The 19,887-nt window shown below is 46.0% G+C and overlaps 1 protein-coding gene across 4 annotated transcripts in view; it reads right to left on the bottom strand.

Moving 5' to 3' along the window:
• pde4c (phosphodiesterase 4C) overlaps positions 1-19,887 on the bottom strand; it is a 110,889-nt gene that overhangs the window by 25,551 nt on the left and 65,451 nt on the right. For 3 of the 4 annotated variants that reach the window (XM_062959971.1, XM_062959972.1, XM_062959974.1), the window contains 6 exons: positions 10,811-11,002; positions 10,590-10,626; positions 6,989-7,065; positions 5,214-5,254; positions 4,633-4,745; positions 1,679-1,772 (listed from right to left, as the gene is read on the bottom strand). In XM_062959971.1, coding sequence (XP_062816041.1) covers positions 1,679-1,772; positions 4,633-4,745; positions 5,214-5,254; positions 6,989-7,065; positions 10,590-10,626; positions 10,811-11,002 — 554 coding nt within the window. Of the gene's footprint in view, positions 1-1,678; positions 1,773-4,632; positions 4,746-5,213; positions 5,255-6,988; positions 7,066-10,589; positions 10,627-10,810; positions 11,003-18,328; positions 18,619-19,887 lie in introns of those variants that run through there. The other variant, XM_062959973.1, reaches the window with a different exon arrangement.

Raw genomic sequence — 19,887 nt, 5'->3', positions numbered from 1 at the left:
ATTTTTGTGGTGTGATACACCAACCGTCTTATCATTTTGATCCAATTTTCCTCGAGACCATATGCATCCATAAGTTTTAACTTCCCGTTCCATTCTTTCAATCTAAATTGTCTTCCAATATTTGCGGCCTGTTTCACCATACAATCCTTGACATGCTCCGTTTCAATTTTTTGTACATTTTTGTAATTATTTTTTTCTCTCTGAAGATAATATTCTGTCCCAAAAAATTTCAGTCTCCGTAAATCCTCGTACTTTTTGTTTTTTTTCTTTTTTCTTTTTCTTTTATATTGTAATACATGTATAAGAATATATATATATATATATATATATATATATATATATATATATATATATATATATATAAAAATAAAAGTGAATGTTTGTATGTATGTATCTGGGTATGTGGCAGTTTTCTGATTGGCCGACCCTTCCACAGGCCACTGAGACCACCAGAAATGACGGATCTGGCCCAAACTTGACACATTTAACCCCCATGAGGCACATTATGTCCTGGTGCCATTTGGGGGAGGATGGACCACGGATGATGGGATTTGCAGTACTTTCAAACACTTTAACTCCCACAGACTACTGCAATGCCCACCAAGGATGGAAATGGACCAAACTTGGCACACAGAACCCCTGTGGCCCCCATTACGTCCTGATGTATATTGGGGCAGGATGGACCAAGGATGATGGGATTTGCAGTACCTTCCCTCACTTCTTGAGACCACAGCAACTGCCACAAATCACTGAACTGAACCAAACCAGGCACACAGATCCCAAATGACACACTTCACATGCTGCAGCAGTTTGAAGGAGGATGGACCAAGGATTATGGGATTTGCAGTACCTTCATCCAATTCACCTCCCACAAACCTCTGTGATGCCCATGAATGACAAAACTGGATCAAACTTGACACGCAGGTGCAGGGTAGCCCACTTTACATCCTGGTGCAGTTTGGGGGAAGAGGGACCGTGGATGATGGGACTTGCACTATCTTCACTCACTTCCTGGGACTACTGTGACCCCCACCAATGACTGATCAAGACCAAACTTGGCACATGGAGCCACCATGGCCCACTCTACATCTTGGTGAGGTTTGAAAGAGCTTGGACCTTGGATGATGGGACTTGCAGTATGTTCACTCACTTCCCGAGACCACTGTCACCCCCATCAATGTCTCATCAAGACCAAACTTGACACAGACAACACCCAGGACTCACTCTACACCCAGGTGCAGTTTGGAGGATGATGGACCATGGACGATGGGACTTCCAATACCTTCACTCACTTCCTGAGAGCACCGCGACCCACACAAATGACTGATCAAGACCAAACATGGTACATGGAGCCCCCATGACCTACTCTACATCCTGGCTCTGTTTGGAGAGGGACGGACACTGGACGATGGGACTTGCATATGGGAGTTGCAGCTCACCCGCACCCACTGAACCCAGCTGACATTGGATATAGGCTACACTTGGAACACAGGCAAACAAGGCTTTTCTCAAATGACCCGGGCACCGCCGGGTCTCCAAGCTAATATATATATATATATATATATATATATATATATATAATATTCCACATCTTATGATAGCTTGAGACCTGAACTAATCCCACAAGCCCTTCCTAGCTAAAAAAAAAAAAAAACAGAAATAAAAAATAACCGCTTACCCAAAAAAGTGCTGGAGATGTATTCGGACACTTGGTTTCCTGAACGGCTGGTCTCGGAGAGATGCGTCAGCTCTCGGTTGAGCATCCTTTTGAACTAGATAGAGGTCAAGAGAAAGGACCGGGGAGGTTTAAATCTGAAATCATCCTGGCTGTTTTTTAAATGAGAAGGAGAATGCTCCCATGTTCTATGTATGTTTATTGTTGGGTTGACTCACCTAAACGTGAATCCTATTGGTAGTTTTTCCTAGCATAAACCCATTAAATCAATGGGATTTACATGAGCATCGATATCACTGTTGGAACGACTTCATGCGGGATTTATTCACTATTTATTTATTATTTACTACATTTCTATCCCGCCCTTCTCACTCTGAAGGGGACGCAGAATGGATGTCAGATAATATTTACATACAGTTTATTATATTATAAGCATAGCACAATATTAGCATTATATATTACTATATTGTACTATACCACTATACTGTAATATTATTATAATATTAAATGTAATATATAATATACAGTTAATCTATCTATATATATAAAAGGGTAATAAAATTTCGGCCTAGGACAAAACAACAAAACTACACATCCCAGAAACACTAAACTTGGCAGCACAACCCCTCATCCATGCCTCTACGTTCATACAACAAAAAGAAAAGAAAAATAAAGTCCTAATTACAGGGAGAGGAAGAATTGTTTTTAGCCAATTGCTGCCAGTTAGAAAGCTAAGCTCCGCCCACTTGGTCTCCTAGCAACCCACTCAGCCCAGGGGACAGGCAGAGTTAGGCCTCACTTAGGCCTCTTCCACACTGCCTATAAAATACAGATTATCAGATTTTACCTGGATTATATGGCAGTGTAGACTCAAGGCCCTTCCACACAGCTATATAACCCATTTATAATCTTATATTATTTGCTTTGAACTGGATTATTTTGACTCCACACTGCCATATAATCCACTTAAGTGTGCATTTTATACAGCTGTGTAGAAGGGGCCTCATATAATCCAGTTCTAAGCAGATAATATCTATATATATATAAAAGAGTGATGGCATCACGGTGACCCACAAAGCAACAAAACTACAGGCCCCCCAACCTCGAAATTTGACAACACAACCCATCATCCACGCCTCTAGGTTGATACAACAAAAAGAAAAGAAAAATAAAGTCCTAATTAGAGAGAGAGGAATAATTGCTTTTATCCAATTGTTCCCAGTTAGAAGGCTAAGCTCCTCCAACTCAATAAAAAATAATAAAAAACACTAAAAATTAATACAATAAAATACTATAATAACAGAAAATAACTAAAAATAATACAAGAAAATAATAAAATATAATAAATAAAAATATAACTTACAATAAAATTAATAAAAATGCAAATAACTTCAAATAAAAATTACACAACAATTTTTAACCAATACCACCACCACTTTGCCACAGCAACGCGTGGCCGGGCACAACTAGTAAGATTATAAATCTACAGTACAGTCTCACCTATCCAACATAAACAGGCCGGTAGAATGTTGGAGAAGTGAATATGTTGGATAATAAGAAGGGATTCAGGAAAAGCCTATTAAACATCAAATTAGGTTATGATTTTATAAATTAAGCACCAAAACATCATGTTATACAACAAATTTGACAGAAAAAGTAGTTCCATGCACAGTAATGCTATGTAGTAATTAATGTATTTACGAATTTAGCACGAAAATATCACGATGGATTGAAAACATTGACTACAAAAATGCATTGGATAATCCAGAATGTTGGATAAGCGAGTGTTGGATAAGTGAAACTCTACTGCAACATATAATAATATATATACTTAGCATTTAGGCCCAAAAATCTTGAAGAAGGGCTCCGTGTTAATCAGATGCGCACACATTTGGAGGAGAACAACCACAAAAAAATTAATCTAGTTTGTTTGGTGTTCGTGTCAACACCAGAGTTTGGAAAAGTTCCTTTTTTACACCATCACTCCCGGAATGTTGCTTGGGAGATGCTGGGGCGGGTGTTGATACAATAAGGGAATAACTGTTAGAGTATTAGCAGCGCAGCAGTAGTTGGATGGAAGCAGTGGAACGCAGAACAAAGAGACACTCAGAGACGTTGGTAAAACTATTTACAAAGTTTTACTGTATGCAGCCGTAATCAACACGAATAGACTTGCAGATGACAGACGAACACAGGAATGTTCTGTTCTCCAACAGAACTTGACTCGAACTCTAGGCAGACAGAACTCAACTGAACTGAACTGATGCAATCGTTATGCACAAACACTTGTGTCAGGATACTCCCTAGTTCCAGCCACACATCAAAGTCATCATAGCTTCTTGGCAATTAACTCTTTCCACACTATGGTACATTCTGGATGATGCAATCAGTTGCAATACAAGCATGGCACAAATTGCATTTAAACACTATCAATACACAAATCCCACATTAACTCTAGGCAGACAGAACTCAACTGAACTGATGCAATCATTATGCACAAATACTTGTGTCTGGATACTCCCTAGTTCCAGCCACACATCAAGGACATCATAGCTTCTTGGCAATTAACTCTTCCCACACTATAGTACATTCTGGATGATGCAATCAGTTGCAATACAAGCATGGCACAAATTGCATTTAAACACTATCAATACACAAATCCCACATTAACAATAACTTTTCCAAGCTCTGGTTGAGACACAGCTGGAGGGTTTGGAGGAAACAGCGCATTGCCTCATCAGTGTGAAATGCACACGCGGATCTTGTGGGCTCCTCTGTCGAAGGAGATCTCTGTCAGGACTACACCAAAGAGATACAAATGCACTGACACCCCTTGCATGCTCACAATGGTCATTCCCCTTACTTATGGCAGAAGGAGCATTGGCTGTAACTCTTGTAACCCAGCCTTGGGAGTTAACTCTGTTGTGCTCAGAAGGAGGAAATGTTGGGTTCCTCACCTTGTTGGAGGCCATCTCGCTGACCGAGTGGCGGGTCTGCAGCGTCTCCAGCTGGTCCAGGCACCAGTCCAGCTCCTCCAACGTCTCCATGGCCAATTTCTGGACAGCATCTTCTGCGGGAGGCAGAAAAACTCAAACTCAAAGGAGTACTAGCTTGAAGATGAGACTTGACTCGCTTCCGTGGGGTTTGGACTAGATGGCCCATGTGGTCTCTTCCAACTCAATTATTTTAGGATTCTATGCTTCTAAGGGCTACTGAACGCCACCCAGACAAGGGATGTCTCCAGGAAATAAACAGTTCAAAGGGAACAAAGGCCAGGCTACTTCTATGCCTTCACTATGGACTATGCAATCTTCTCAGTTACTCTCACTCGAATGGAGTAACTTGCAAATCAGGGAATAATGTCCCACCTTGGACATTGTTCCACAGATAGATATATACACCCCACTTGCTTGACGCCCATCAGATCCTCAGAAGATGCCAGCCACAGATGCAGGCAAAACTTCAGGACAAAATGCAGAAGAATCAAAACGAAGTTCAAATTGCATCCCACAGATCCTCAAACAGTAGAAGCACTTACCGGGAAGGTTGACTTTGGGTGTGGGCGGGCCGGAGGCTCTCCTGAAAAACACAGCATCTTTTGAGGCCCAGAGATCAAGATGTGGAGAGGTCACAGAGGGACCTTAAAACTCCTTAAAACAAGCAGCTTGCAAAATATGATCCAACACAATACCAAAAGGACAGGTTCCCCCTCTTTTGATTGGTTAATGGTTTGGTTGGTTAATGGTTTGGTTACCCTCCATCCAATGGATAAAAGACTGCACTCTGGCACCACGAGGTGCAGAACCAATCTTCAGAAATGGGGCCACAAAGTAGAGTTCACAACATGTGAGTGTGGAAAAGAAGAGCAAACCACAGACTATAATGTGGTCAGAGCCCTGCCACATGCTCAATGGAGGACCTTCACGTGGCCAACTTCTGGTCAAAGGACATTTAGCATAATTCCAAGTTTTTAACTTTGTTTGTGGGTTTTTAATCTATATATCTAAAAGAATGATGGAATCCTGGCGACCGACAAAACAACAAAACTACAGGCCCCCCAACCTCGAAATTTGACAACACAACCCATCATCCACGCCTCTAGGTTGATACAACAAAAAGAAAAGAAAAATAAAGTCCTAATTAGAGGGAGATGAATAATTGTTTTTATCCAATTACTGCCAAGTAAGCTCCGCCCACTTGGGCTCCTAGCAACCCACTCAGCCCAGGCGACAGGCAGAATTATTGATAATCTTATATTATCTGCTTAGAACTGGATTATATGAGGCCCCTTCTACACAGCTGTATAAAATGCACACTGAAGTGGATTATATGGCAGTGTGGAGTCAAGATAATCCAGTTCAAAGTAGATGGGTTATATAGCTGTGTGGAAGGGCCTTGAGTCTACACTGCCATATAATCCAGTGCAAATTAGATAATCTGGGGAAGAGGCCTAAGTGAAAAAGTAGTTCCATGCGCCGTAATGCTATGTAGTAATTACTGTATTTACAAATTTACCACCAAAATATCACAATGAATTTAAGACGCTGACTAAAAAAACATTGATTACTAAAAGGCAGACTGCGTTGGATAATCCAGAACATTGGATAAGCGAATGTTGGATAAGTGAGATTCTTCTTTAATATGAAATAATTACTGGGATAGAATAATACAGAACAATATAATCTCTAAAACCAGGACAGTAAATAAAGAGCAACACTCTGAAACCAGGGAAATTGGAAATTCCACAAAGGAAACAATCAGGGCCAGCTAACACAGACAAAAAAAATAAAAAATATTGTATATTCACAACCTTTAGGAAATAATATCCCCTGATGGCGCACCGTGTTAAAGCGCTAACCAGCTGAACTTCTGGACCGAAAGGTCGCAGGTTTGAATTGGGGGAGAGGAGAGAGCCCCCACTGTTAGCCCCAGCTTCTGCCAACCCTAAAGTTCAAAAACATGCAAATGAGAGTAGATGAATAGGTACTTCTCCGGCCGGAAAGGTAATGGTGCTCCATGCAGTCATCCCACATGACCTTGGAGGAGTCTACGGACAACGCCGGCTCTTCGGCTTAGAAATGGAGATGAGCACCAACCCCCAGAGTCATTGGACACAACTGGACTTAATGTCAGGGGAAAACCTTAACCCTTGACCTTAACTACCACCAATTCCTCAAGACTTTATTTCCCAGAACACCAGACTTCGCCACAGCAACGCGTGGCCGGGCACAGCGAGTACATTATAACTGTAGTCTCAATTCGCTTCTGACACGGTAAAAAATCATCGCTTTCTCCCTTTTGTTCCCCTCTTACTTGTTGCCGCTGCGCTCTTGCTGCACGTGGGTCAAGACGGCAAAGTTGCTTCTCACTGTCTGAAGGCTGGCCAGGACCTGGAGCAAGGAAGGAATTCAGGACATATAATAATACCCAAAAGGCAACCGATCCCGCCTGATCCTGAAAATTACGGACTCAAATATTTTTGTACACGGCATTATTATTATTATTTATACCCCACTTTACCTTCCCAAATGGGACTCCGAGTGGCTATGTGTATTTGTGCTATTTTTTACAATTTTATGTATTTCCATTTTTCTGTAACTCCCCTCGAGCCACAAAGAGATGCAAGTAAGAAATAAAATTATCTATTTATTAGCGACATTTATATCCCTCCCTTCTCACCCTGAAGGGGACTCAGGGCGGCTTACAAGCCATATGTATATACAATCTATATATATAAAAGAGTAATGAAATTTCGGCCTAGGACAAAACAAAACGACACATCCCAGAAACACTAAACTTGGCCGCACAACCCCTCATCCATGCCTCTACGTTCATACAACAAAAAGAAAAGAAAAATAAAGTCCTAATTAGAGGGAGGGGAATAATTGTTTTTATCCAATTGCTGCCAGTTAGAAGGCTAAGCTCCGCCCACTTGGTCTCTTAGCAACCCACTCAGCCAGGCAGAGTTAGGCCTCACTTAGGCCTCTTCCACACTGCCTATAAAATACAGATTATCTGATTTTAACTGGATTATATGGCAGTGTAGACTCAAGGCCCTTCCACACAGCTATATAACCCATTTATAATGGACTTAATGTAAGGTAAAACCTTTACCCTTTACCTTAACTACCATCAATTCCTCAATACTTTATTTCCCATACCACCACACTTCGCCACAGCAACGCGTGGCTGGGCACAGCTAGTATATTATATTATTCATACAGCACAATATAAGCATTATATATTGCTATATTGTACTATAACACTATATTGTAATATTATTAGTAATATCACATGTAATATAAATATACCATTATAATAGTGTATTATTATTATTATATTGTATTATTATTATTAATAATAATAATAATAATAATAATAATAAATATTGCCTTATCAGCTTCTATTTTTAACTCAGTCTTGGTGAGGCAGCCCCTGAGAGATGCAAGCCCATTCTATCTCATTTTTATTTGGGCTTTCGAACCGCTAGGTTGGCGGAAGCTAGGCTAAAGGCTAGGAGCTCACCCTGACCTGGGCTTCAAACTGTCAACCTTGGATTGACAAGATTTACTACAGCTGTGTGCTAAGCTTGCCCATGTTGTTGCTGTTGTTGTTGTTGTTATTATTATTATTATTATTATTTATCATCATTATCAAAGAGCTGGGCTTTAGCAGCTGTGATAAATCTTGCCAATCAAAAGGTTGGCAGTTCGGGGGTGAGCACCCGACCTTCAGCCCAGCTCACTGCCCACCTAGCAGATCGAAAACAGCTCTGAGTAGATAAATAGGTACTGCTTAAGCAGGGTGGTATTTTAATGGCACTATAAGGAAATACCAGAAAAATGCCGCCAATCGAAAAAAGGAGGAAATCTTTGACACAGAGCAGTGATTCCCAAAGTGGGTGCTGCAGCGATCCGGGGGGGGGGGGGGGCGATGGCACCTATTGGGACATGGGGGCGGGTCCAGGGGAGGGGCGGGGCCTCTTCCCAAGAGCCCGAGACAGGGCTGAGCATCTATATCTCTCCTGAGGTGCTTGTTTTGGGCGTGGCCCCATGTAAGCCGCCCCGAGTCCCCATTGGGGAGATGGTGGTGGGGTATAAATAAAGTTTTATTATTATTATTATTATTATTATTATTATTATTATTATTATTGTTGGGACACAGAGGGCGGAGCTAGAGAAGGGGGCGAGGCTTCCTTCCAAGAGCCTGAGACAGGGCTGAGCCTCTATACCTCTCCTGAGAGGCCTTGTAGGACTAAAGGGCGGGGCTAGGGGTGGGGGCGGGGCCTCTTCCCAAGAGCCTGAGACAGGGCTGAGCCTCTATACCTCTCCTGAGAGGCCTTTTAGGACTAAAGGGCGGGGCTATGGGTGGGGGCGGGGCCTTCTTCCAAGAGCGTGAGACAGGGCTGAGCCTCTGTATACTTCCCCTGAGGTGCTTGTTGGAACACGGGGGAAGCACTTGGGAAGAGGCCCCGCCCCCTCCTCTAGCCCCGCCCCCTGTGTCCTGGGAGACACCGCAGGACAGGGATAGAAGCTCAGCCCTACCTCAGAGCTCGTAACTCCGCCCATCCCAGTCCTGGTTGCCCATTTGTGGCCCCGCCCACCTCCCCCTCCCACCCTGCATCTTGGACTAGGGGAGAGGCTCAGCCCTGCCCTCATGAGCAGGAGACACGCCCACCCATCTAAGCCACGCCCCCTTTCCCAGGGGGCGCTGAGTCAAATAAGTTTGGGAACCACTGATATAGAGGATGGAGCGACAGCACCGCCAAGTGGCCGGAATCAATCACTACCTCCAGGGCGCCGAAGATAGGAAATGCCTATATACCTCTCTCTGTACTGTTGTCTGTCCTGTCTGTGTCTAACGGCATTGAATGTTTGCCGTATATGTGTTCTGTGATCCGCCCTGAGTCCCCTTCTGGTTGAAAAGAGCGGAATATAAATGCTGTACATAAATAATAATAATAATAATAATAATAATAATAATAATAATAATAATACATGCCCTGGCAGAATATGTAAAGCAAAGTGAAGAACCTGCTTTGATTGAAGTCAAAAATCAGAAACTCCTCAAAGCACAGCAGACAGAAAACCAGTACAAGAAAACCGCACTACAAACTAGAGCTGACAGCTGGCACAACAAAACATTGCATGGAAAGTTCCTTGACAAAATTGAAGGAAAAACTGACAAGGAGAAGACCTGGCTCTGGCTCATGAATGGGACTCTGAAGAAGGAGCGAGAAGGCCTGATCCTTGCAGCCCAGGAGCAAGACATCAGGACAAAGGCAATTAAGGCCAAGATCGAAAAATCAGCTGATGACCCAAAATGCAGACTGTGCAAGGAAGCTGACAAAACCATTGATGCTGCAAGAAAATTGCACAGACAGACTACAAACAGAGGCACAACTATGTGGCCCAAACGATTCATTGGAACTTATGCCTCAAGTACCACCTCCCAGCAGCAAAGAACTGGTGGGATCACAAACCTACAAAAGTATTGGAAAATGAGCACGCAAAGAGACTGTGGGACTTCCGAATCCACACTGACAAAGTTCTGGAACACAACACACCAGACATCACAGTTGTGGAAAAGAAAAAGGTTTGGATCATTGATGTCGCCATCCCAGGTGACGAAAAACAACAGGAAAAACTCAGCCGCTGTCAAGACCTTAAGATTGAACTTCAAAGACTCTGGCAGATTGTGAAAAACATAAATAAAAATTATATATAAAAATAAAATCAGAAACTCCTCAAAGCACAGCAGACAAAAAACCAGTACAAGAAAACCGCACTACAAACTAGAGCTGACACTTGGGAAGTGTTCGACTTGTGATTTTGTGATATGAAATCCAGCGTATCTATCTTGTTTGCTGTGTCATAATAAAATAATAATAATAATCTCTCCAAAGATCTCCTACCTGTGCAAAGGGGGTCACAATCAGGTCCTCTCCGTGTCTGAAAAGAAAGAAATAGAGCATACTAGAGATACAGAAACCTGTGTGAGTCTCTGCACCATTCCCCGACGGAAGAGTGGAGCTTTTTATGTGCAGGTGAGAAACATTTGGTCCTGTTGTCATTCACGTGTGCCTCCCACCCGCTCACCCCGTTCCCAACAACGGAGCAGACTCGATGTGCTTACATCTCGCTGGCCACGGAGGAATTGCGGGACATGGCTTTCGGGGAGAGGTCATAGTCGCTGTCGGAGCGGTAGAGGAAGGATTCCCGGCGCTGGCCGTGAGTAGCGGGCCCCTGCAGCACCAGCCCCTGGCCCGGGCTGGCCAAGGGCTCCAGTGGGCTCCGGCCCGGAGAAAAGCCATTCTCAATGTCAAAGCTGCCGGGAGAGAAACAAGAAGTAAAAGGGTGTTGGACTGACTCTAGTCCGGAAGGAACACGTTTTCACCCAGCATCACACAGAATCCAGTATGGGTATGAGTAGTTTATTTACGAAAAGTATATACAACACAGAAAATGGGCATCTCCCAAAAAGCAGAAGAAAAAGTGCTATTGAAATAGCAATAGCCCAAGAATACAAAGATTAATAGTCCAAGGTAGCAAGGACCAGACTGTCATGAGTTCGAAGCCAGCCCGGGTCGGAGTAAGCTCCCGACCATTAATAGCCTAGTTTGCTGTTGACCGAAAGACAGTTGCATCTGTCAAGTAGGAAATGTAGGTACTGCTTTATGCTGGGAGGCTAATTTAACGAATTTACGACACCATAAAAACTTTCCAGCAGTGTGCGGAAGAATGAGGAAGTATTCCATCAAGGACTCGGTGTCACAAGTGGACAGTGAAGAAGCAGCTCCCCATGGCTGGAATCGAGCAGACCCTCAGGAAGCTGGAAGCAGGAATGTTAAATTGCCTCTGTGTCTGTCTATATCAGTGGTTCCCAAAGTAGGCGCTACCGCCCCCTGGTGGGCGCTGCAGCGATCCAGGGGGGCGGTGATGGCACCTATTAGGACATGGGGAGGGGCGTGGTTTCTTCCCAAGAGCCTGAGACACGGCTGAGAATCTATACCTCTCCTAAGGCTCTTGTTGGGACACAGAGGGTGGAGCTAGAGAAGGGGGCGGGGCCTCTTCCCAAGAGCGCGAGACAGGGCTGAGCCTCTACTCCTCTCCTGAGAGGCCTTTTAGGACTAAAGGGCGGGGCTAGGGGCGGGGCCTCTTCCCAAGAGCGCGAGACAGGGCTGAGCCTCTATACCTCTCCTGAGAGGCCTTTTAGGACTAAAGGGCGGGGCTAGGGGCGGGGCCTCTTCCCAAGAGCGCGAGACAGGGCTGAGCCTCTACTCCTCTCCTGAGAGGCCTTTTAGGACTAAAGGGCGGGGCTAGGGGCGGGGCCTCTTCCCAAGAGCACGAGACAGGGCTGAGCCTCTACTCCTCTCCTGAGAGGCCTTTTAGGACTAAAGGGCGGGGCTAGGGGCGGGGCCTCTTCCCAAGAGCGCGAGACAGGGCTGAGCCTCTATACCTCTCCTGAGAGGCCTTTTAGGACTAAAGGGCGGGGCTAGGGGCGGGGCCTCTTCCCAAGAGCACGAGACAGGGCTGAGCCTCTACTCCTCTCCTGAGAGGCCTTTTAGGACTAAAGGGCGGGGCTAGGGGCGGGGCCTCTTCCCAAGAGCGTGAGACAGGGCTGAGCCTCTATACCTCTCCTGAGAGGCCTTTTAGGACTAAAGGGCGGGGCTAGGGGCGGGGCCTCTTCCCAAGAGCACGAGACAGGGCTGAGCCTCTACTCCTCTCCTGAGAGGCCTTTTAGGACTAAAGGGCGGGGCTAGGGGCGGGGCCTCTTCCCAAGAGCGCGAGACAGGGCTGAGCCTCTATACCTCTCCTGAGAGGCCTTTTAGGACTAAAGGGCGGGGCTAGGGGCGGGGCCTCTTCCCAAGAGCGCGAGACAGGGCTGAGCCTCTATACCTCTCCTGAGAGGCCTTTTAGGACTAAAGGGCGGGGCTAGGGGCGGGGCCTCTTCCCAAGAGCGCGAGACAGGGCTGAGCCTCTATACCTCTCCTGAGAGGCCTTTTAGGACTAAAGGGCGGGGCTAGGGGCGGGGCCTCTTCCCAAGAGCGCGAGACAGGGCTGAGCCTCTACTCCTCTCCTGAGAGGCCTTTTAGGACTAAAGGGCGGGGCTAGGGGCGGGGCCTCTTCCCAAGAGTCTCTGTATCCCTCTCCTGAGGCACTTTTTAGAACACGGGGGCGGGGTAGAGACGTCCAGCCCCGTCAGGCACTTGGGAAGAGACCCCGCCCCCTCCTCTAGCCCCGCCTCCTGTGTCCTGGCAGGCGCCGCAGGACAGGGATAGAAGCTCAGCCCTGACTCAGAGCTCGTAACTCCGCCCCTCCCAGTCCTGGCTGCCCATTTGTGGCCCCGCCCACCTCCCCCTTGCAGCCCTGCATCTTGGACTGGGGGAGAGGCTCAGCCCCGCCCTCTTGAGCAGGAGCCACGCCCACCCCTCTAAGCCACGCCCCCTTCCCTAGTCAAGAAAAGCAAGACCTTGTCAGAAGTCAACTCTTTGAACAAGTGATATTCACAAGCATTCATAGAATCATAGAGTTGGGCCATCCACTCCTGACCCCTGCCAAGAAGCAGGAAAATCACATTCGAATACCTGTGTGCCATTCACGTAATGGCACACAGGTAACTCAGCTGTTAGACTGAAGAACCATGTCTCCGACATACCACTACAAAAATATATTTGGTTGTTTCTTTGCAGTCATAATGGCCCAAAAGATAGATATACACTCGCTTTAAAATCCTTTTAGTTTAAAATATGCACTCAGAATTTTTTTTTTTTTAAAAAGAAAGTTTTCTTTGAAAAATAACGTATCTTGTTTAAACATAAACATCTTGTATTCGTTCACCATACAGACATATTAAAATTCAGTTATAGATAGGATGTAGGTTTATCTCTGTATTGAGTACACAGGGTATCATTCTTAAACATAATCTTTCAGTATAATTGTACTCACTGAAGTCCAAACGCAATCATGCATCCACCTCCACTGAGGTCTAAAGTAGACAGCATTATTATTATTATTAATCATGAAGCAGAGGCTGGGTGGCCATCTGTCGGGGAGGCTTTGATTGTGCTTTTCCTGCATGGCAGAAGGGAGTTGGACTAGATGGACCATGTGGTCTCTTCCAACACTATTATTATTATTAATTATACATCACACAGTCTTAAACACTTGGGAAGTGTTCGACTTGTGATTTTGTGATACGAAATCCGGCATATATATCTCGTTTGCTGTGTCATACTCTATCTTTGTGTCAATAATAATAGTAATAATAATAATAATAATAATAGAGCCTGGATGGTCACCTATCATGGTATTTTGATTATGTCCATAGTCCATAGTCTTTAGATATAATTGTACTCACTGAAGTCCAAAAGCAAACCTGCATCCACCTCCACTGAGGTCAAAAGTAGACAGTATTATTATTATATCTCGTTTGCTGTGCCATAATAATAATAATAATTATTATTATTGAACCCGTTTTGATTGAAGTAAAAAATCAAAAACTCCTCAAAGCACAGCAGACCAGTACAAGAAAACCGCACTACAAACTAGATTGAAGTCAAATCCAGCATGTCTATCTTGTTTGCTGCGTCATACAATAAAATAATAATAATAATAATAATAATAATAATAATAATAATAATAATAATAATAATAATAGAGCCTGGATGGCCACCTGTCAGGATACTTTGATTATGCTTTCCCGCATGCCAGAAGGGCATTGGACTACATGGCCCATGTGGTGTCTTCCAACTCTATTATTCTATGATTCTGGGACTGAATGGTTTGGAAGTGTGTGTGGCCTCTTCCTCCTCCTCCTCCTTTGGCCCTTCTTGCCTCTTGGCTCGGCTCCTCTTTCCATGATGCCGTGTGAGAACGGAGTCGGGACCTCTCCAGGGAGGACGCCTTGGAAGGAGGAGGCCGCGGCCAAGGACTGCAGGTGCTGCCGGACCTCGTGGGAAATGAAAGGGAGCGGATCTGGACTTGGAAGCTAAGCAGGTCCAGCCCTGGTTAGTCCTTGGAAGGTGCTGGAGGCTCTATTCCAGGGGAAGGAACTGGACAAGCCTCCTCTGACTCGTCTAAGAAAATTGTAAATGAGTTCATAAGTCCATACACACAGTGATAGATTGTAAGGACATACCTGCAGAACCTATTTTGTTTATAAGTTGGAGATTAACTGTATAATGTGTTGTCGAAGGCTTTCATGGCCAGGATCACAGGGTTGTTGTATGTCTTTCGGGCTGTGTGGCCATGTTCCAGAAGCATTCTCTCCTGACGTTTTGCCCACATCTATGGCAGGCATCCTCAGAGGTTGTGAGGTATGGAGAAAACTAAGCAAAGAGGTTAATATATATCTGTGGAAAGTCTAGGGTGAGAGAGGTCAGTGTGAATGTTGTGTAGTTAATCACTTTAATTAGCATTGAAAAGCTTATCTGCTGTCTTCTTCCTGCCTCTGGGGCATCCTTTGTTAAGAGTCGTTAACTGCCCTAGGTTGATTCATGTCTGCCATTGAAATCCACAAGCATGTGGACAACTTCAACAGAAAGAAAGAAACCATGAAAATGAACAAAATCTGGCTACCAATATTAAAAAACTCAAAAATCAGAACAGTAAATAAAAAGCAATACTCTGAAAACAGAGGATTTCCAGACTTCCGAATCCAGACGCCTTCTCCGACCCCGTAAGAATCGGTCTCCTTGGTTCACTGAGGAGCTCCGTGCGATGAAACGGGAGAAGAGACAGCTAGAGGTCATGTGGTGGGAACGCCGTGATGAGGAATCGGAATCAGCTTATAAGAAGTCCAGAGAGTCTTATGAGCAGACTATCACCGAGGCAAAAAAGTCGTATTATGCTTCCTTGATAGCGTCTGCGAGCTCACACCCAGCACAATTATTTAAGATCATTAGATCCCTGACCAAGGTCCCTTCTGTTCCAAACAATAATGACCTGGCTCCTTCTGCTGAGGTTTTCCAGAGCTATTTTGCAGACAAGATCTCGCTTCTTCGCCGGGAACTCCCTGCCACGATGGATACAGTAACTGAACTTGAGACTCCGTGGCCACTCTCTGGGCCCATCCTGGACCGGTTTACCCCGCTGGATGCAGAGGCTGTCGACAGGATCATGACTGCAGCTAGGCCGACCACCTGCTCCCTCGATCCGTGTCCCTCCTGGCTAGTAAAATCCTGCCTAGATGGATTACGTGAACCTCTGTTGAATATAATAAATAGCTCCCTTGAGCAAGGAGTTTTCCCAGAGGGTTTAAAAGAGGCATCGGTATCTCCGCTGCTGAAGAAACCAGACTTAGATCGTTCGCTTCCCGCTAGCTACCGCCCAGTGTCGGACCTTCCGTTTCTGGGCAAGCTGGTTGAGAGAGCAGCAGTGGAACAGTTGCAGCAGTTCCTCAATGACACAGCCGGACTTGATCCCTTCCAGTCCGGCTTCCGTAAGGGGCACGGGACGGAGACTGTGCTGGTCGCCATCACAGACCAACTTCGCTGCCAGAGGGATCAAGGCGGATCAGCGCTGCTCGTGTTATTGGATCTCACAGCAGCATTTGATACGGTCGACCACAATCTATTGACCCACCGCCTAGCCATGACGGGGGTGAGGGGGATACCCCTGAAATGGGTGTCCTCCTTCCTCCAGAATCGGGGACAGCGGGTGGTGAGGGGAGGGTTGGTTTCCGCGTGGTCTCCGCTAACTTGTGGGGTCCCGCAGGGAGCTATTCTCTCTCCTCTATTATTTAACATCTATTTGCGACCGCTTGCCCGACTGGTGCGGAGCTTTGGGCTCGAGTGCCACCAGTACGCGGATGACACCCAGCTCATTCTGAGGATGGAGGGCCGGCCGGACTCCGTACCCAATAGTTTCCATCAGTGCCTTGAGGCCGTTACTGGATGGTTGCGTGCCAGCAGGTTGAGGGTGAATCCAGCGAAGACGGAGATCCTTTGGCTGGGCCGTCCGGGTGGGAGGGAGATCCAGCTGCTACCCTGGATGGTGAGACACTACGTCCGTCATCTTCTGTAAAAAGTCTTGGGGTCTTATTGGACCCTCTGCTCACAATGGAGGCCCAGGTCTCTGCTGGGAGCAGATCTGCGTTTTTCCATCTACGCCAGGCTAGGCGACTGGCTCCCTACTTATCTAGGAACGACCTGGCGACGGTGATCCAGGCGACGGTCATCTCGAGGCTCGACTACTGTAATGCCCTCTACATTGGCCTTCCTCTGTCAGTGATCCGGAAACTGAAGCTGGTGCAAAACACGGCGGCTCGTCTTCTCGCCGGGGTGCCGGCGAGGTGGCGTATCACCCCAATTCTACAACAGCTGCACTGGCTTCCGATTGAGTACCGGATTACTTTCAAGATACTGGTACTAACTTTCAAGGCCTTACATGGTCTGGGGCCAGCGTACCTGAGGGCCCGCTTATCCCCCTACCAACCCCAGAGATTACTTCGGTCCGAAGACCAAAATTTGCTTGAAGTCCCTAACATACGGACTTATCATTTGTCTTTCACTAGGCAGAGAGCCTTCTCGGTTGTAGCCCCTCAATTATGGAATGCCTTGCCAGTGGAAACTTGAACCATCCGAGACTTACTTGCCTTTCGGAAAGCCTGCAAAACCTTGCTCTTCCGACAAGCGTTCAATGGGTGAAAGACTCGGGGCTATGTCTGTTTTTATTGTTGCTTTTATTGTTGCCTTTATTGTTTTTATTGTTATTTTAAAGCCAAGTGTATTGTTTTAATCTATTTTTGTAAACCGCACCGAGCCAAACCGGGAGTAGCGGTATATAAGTTTAATAATAATAATAATTATTATTATTATTGACACAACGATGTTGTATGGCACAGCAAACAAGATAGACATGCTGGATTTCGTTTCGCAAAACCACAAGTCGAACACTTCCCAAGTGTCTAGGACTGTGTGATGTATTTTCTGATGATGTGTGCAGATCCCAGTAGGGTGGCCTTTTGCAGTTGGCAGATGGTGATTTTGTCAATGTCTATTGTTTCCAAATGCCGGCTGAGATCTTTTGGCACGGCACCCAGTGTGCCCATCACCACCGGGACCACCTGTACTGGTTTCTGCCAGAGTCTTTGCAGTTCAATCTTGAGGTCCTGAGAGCGGCTGAGTTTTTCCTGTTGTTTTTCATCTATGCGACTGTCACCTGGGATGGCGACATCCATGATCCAAACCTTGTTCTTTTCCACAACTGTGATGTCTGGTGTGTTGTGTTCCAGAACTTTGTCAGTCTGGATTCGGAAGTCCCACAGTATCTTTGCCTGCTCATTTTCCAATACTTTTGCAGGTTTGTGATCCCACCAGTTCTTTGCTGCTGGGAGGTGGTTATTATTATTATTATTATTGTTGTTGTTGTTGTTGTTGTTGTTGTTGTTGTTGTTGTTGTTGTTGTTGAGGCTGGGTGCCCATCTTCAGGGGTTCCTTGATTGTGCTTTTCCTGCATGGCAGTAAAGGGTTGGACTAGATGGCCAATGGAGTCTCTTCCAACTCTATTAGTCTGTTATCAAAAACGATTCAGGTGGCCCTTGGGGCTGAATGGGGGAAGGAGAGACCACCCCAGGACCCCAAAGTCACAGGGATGGTTTGGAGTGCCGGCATCTGCTGCCTGGGTCCACCTTCCTCTGACGGGCACCTACCTGACCTTCCTTGGGACGGAGCCAATGCAGGAGTGCCTCCGGAAGGGGTGCCGGGCGCAGGGCAGCATCCTCTCCTGACCCTCCCAATCACCCCCTAACTCCCTCCTTCCTCCTCATACTCAGGACCCGAACAATGGGCATTCGGAGTTCAGCATTCGCGTCAGAGCCCGGACGGGTGGCATAAGAGGCCCATTGTCTCTGCTCCAAACTGGGGAAGGGGATGGAGTGGGCTTCAGGCATCTCTGCCGAGACCCTTCCCGGATCAGGACGGACAGTTTGCATTCGGGTGAAGGAACCATACCCCCCCCCCCCCAAGGAAAACACCCACCCTTCCCAAACCACCCGTTGTTGTTCGGCTTCTGGGTCATTTCCCCTCATGACACCAGAGTGGGACAAAGCTTCGATTGTGGGGCTGACGTCTTCCGGAAGAAGGGTTCTCCCCGCCGAATGGGACAGGGGCAAAACAAGCACAGAAAGGCAAGGCCCAGATCCAAAACATGGGCGAGATACAGGCCTAGGAATCACGCTTCTCACTCCCATATATAGATGACTGGCTGCGAGTCAGTACAGAGAAGGGAACAATATCAGTGCTAATAATGATGATTATTAGCAATAATAATAATAAAATATTACTGAAGAAGTTTAGGGGGGAGCTGACCTTCTTTTCTGGGAGTTGTAGTTCACCCACAACCAGGGAAACTGACCTCCACCGAGGATGGACCTCGACCAAACTTGGCAGACAGAACCTCCATGACTAACTCAACCTACTGGAGGGTTTTGACTGACTCACCAGAGTGGGAGTTGTAGTTCAACCTGCAGCCAGAGAGCACACTCAACCCCACCGACAATGCATCCAGAGCAAACATGCCCAACATAACAAACTTTAAGTACTGCTGGAGTTTCACGGGGTTAACCTGGCATGATGTGAGCTGTAGTTCGTCCACAACCGTATGCATTTTGTACAAGTAACAAAAATGACTTTTTTCAAGTAACCCGGGCAAAGCTAGTCTATATATATAAAAGAGTGATGGAATCATGGCAGCGGACAAAACAACAAAACTAAACACCCCACAACCTCAAAAATTGATAGCACAACCCCTCATCCACGTCTCTGGGTTGATACAACAAAAAGAAAATAAAGTCCTAATTAGAGGGAGAGGAATAATCGTTTTTATCCAATTGCTGCCAGTTAGAAGGCTAAGCTCTGCCCACTTGGTCTCCTAGCAACCCACTCAGCCCAGGGCACAGGCAGAGTTAGGGCTCACTTAGGCCTCTTCCACACTGCCTATAAAATACAGATTATCAGATTTTAACTGGATTATATGGCAGTGCAGGCCCCTGGTGGTGGCTCAGTGTGTTAAAGCACTGAGCTACTGAACTTGCAGACCGAAAGGTCCCAGGTTCAAATCCCGGGAGCTGAATGAGCGCCCAATGTTAGCCCCAGCTCCTGCCAACCTAGCAGTTCGAAAACATGCCAATGTGAGTAGATGAATAGGTACCGCTCTGGCGGGAAGGTAACGGCGCTCCATGCAGTCATGCCAGTGGCCACAAGACCTTGG

The sequence above is a fragment of the Anolis carolinensis genome, unplaced genomic scaffold, assembly GCF_035594765.1.
Source record: "Anolis carolinensis isolate JA03-04 unplaced genomic scaffold, rAnoCar3.1.pri scaffold_7, whole genome shotgun sequence".
Classification (NCBI taxonomy): domain Eukaryota; kingdom Metazoa; phylum Chordata; class Lepidosauria; order Squamata; family Dactyloidae; genus Anolis; species Anolis carolinensis.
The sequence above is the reverse complement of the archived record's forward strand: the minus strand, read 5'-3'. Positions and strand labels throughout refer to the sequence as shown.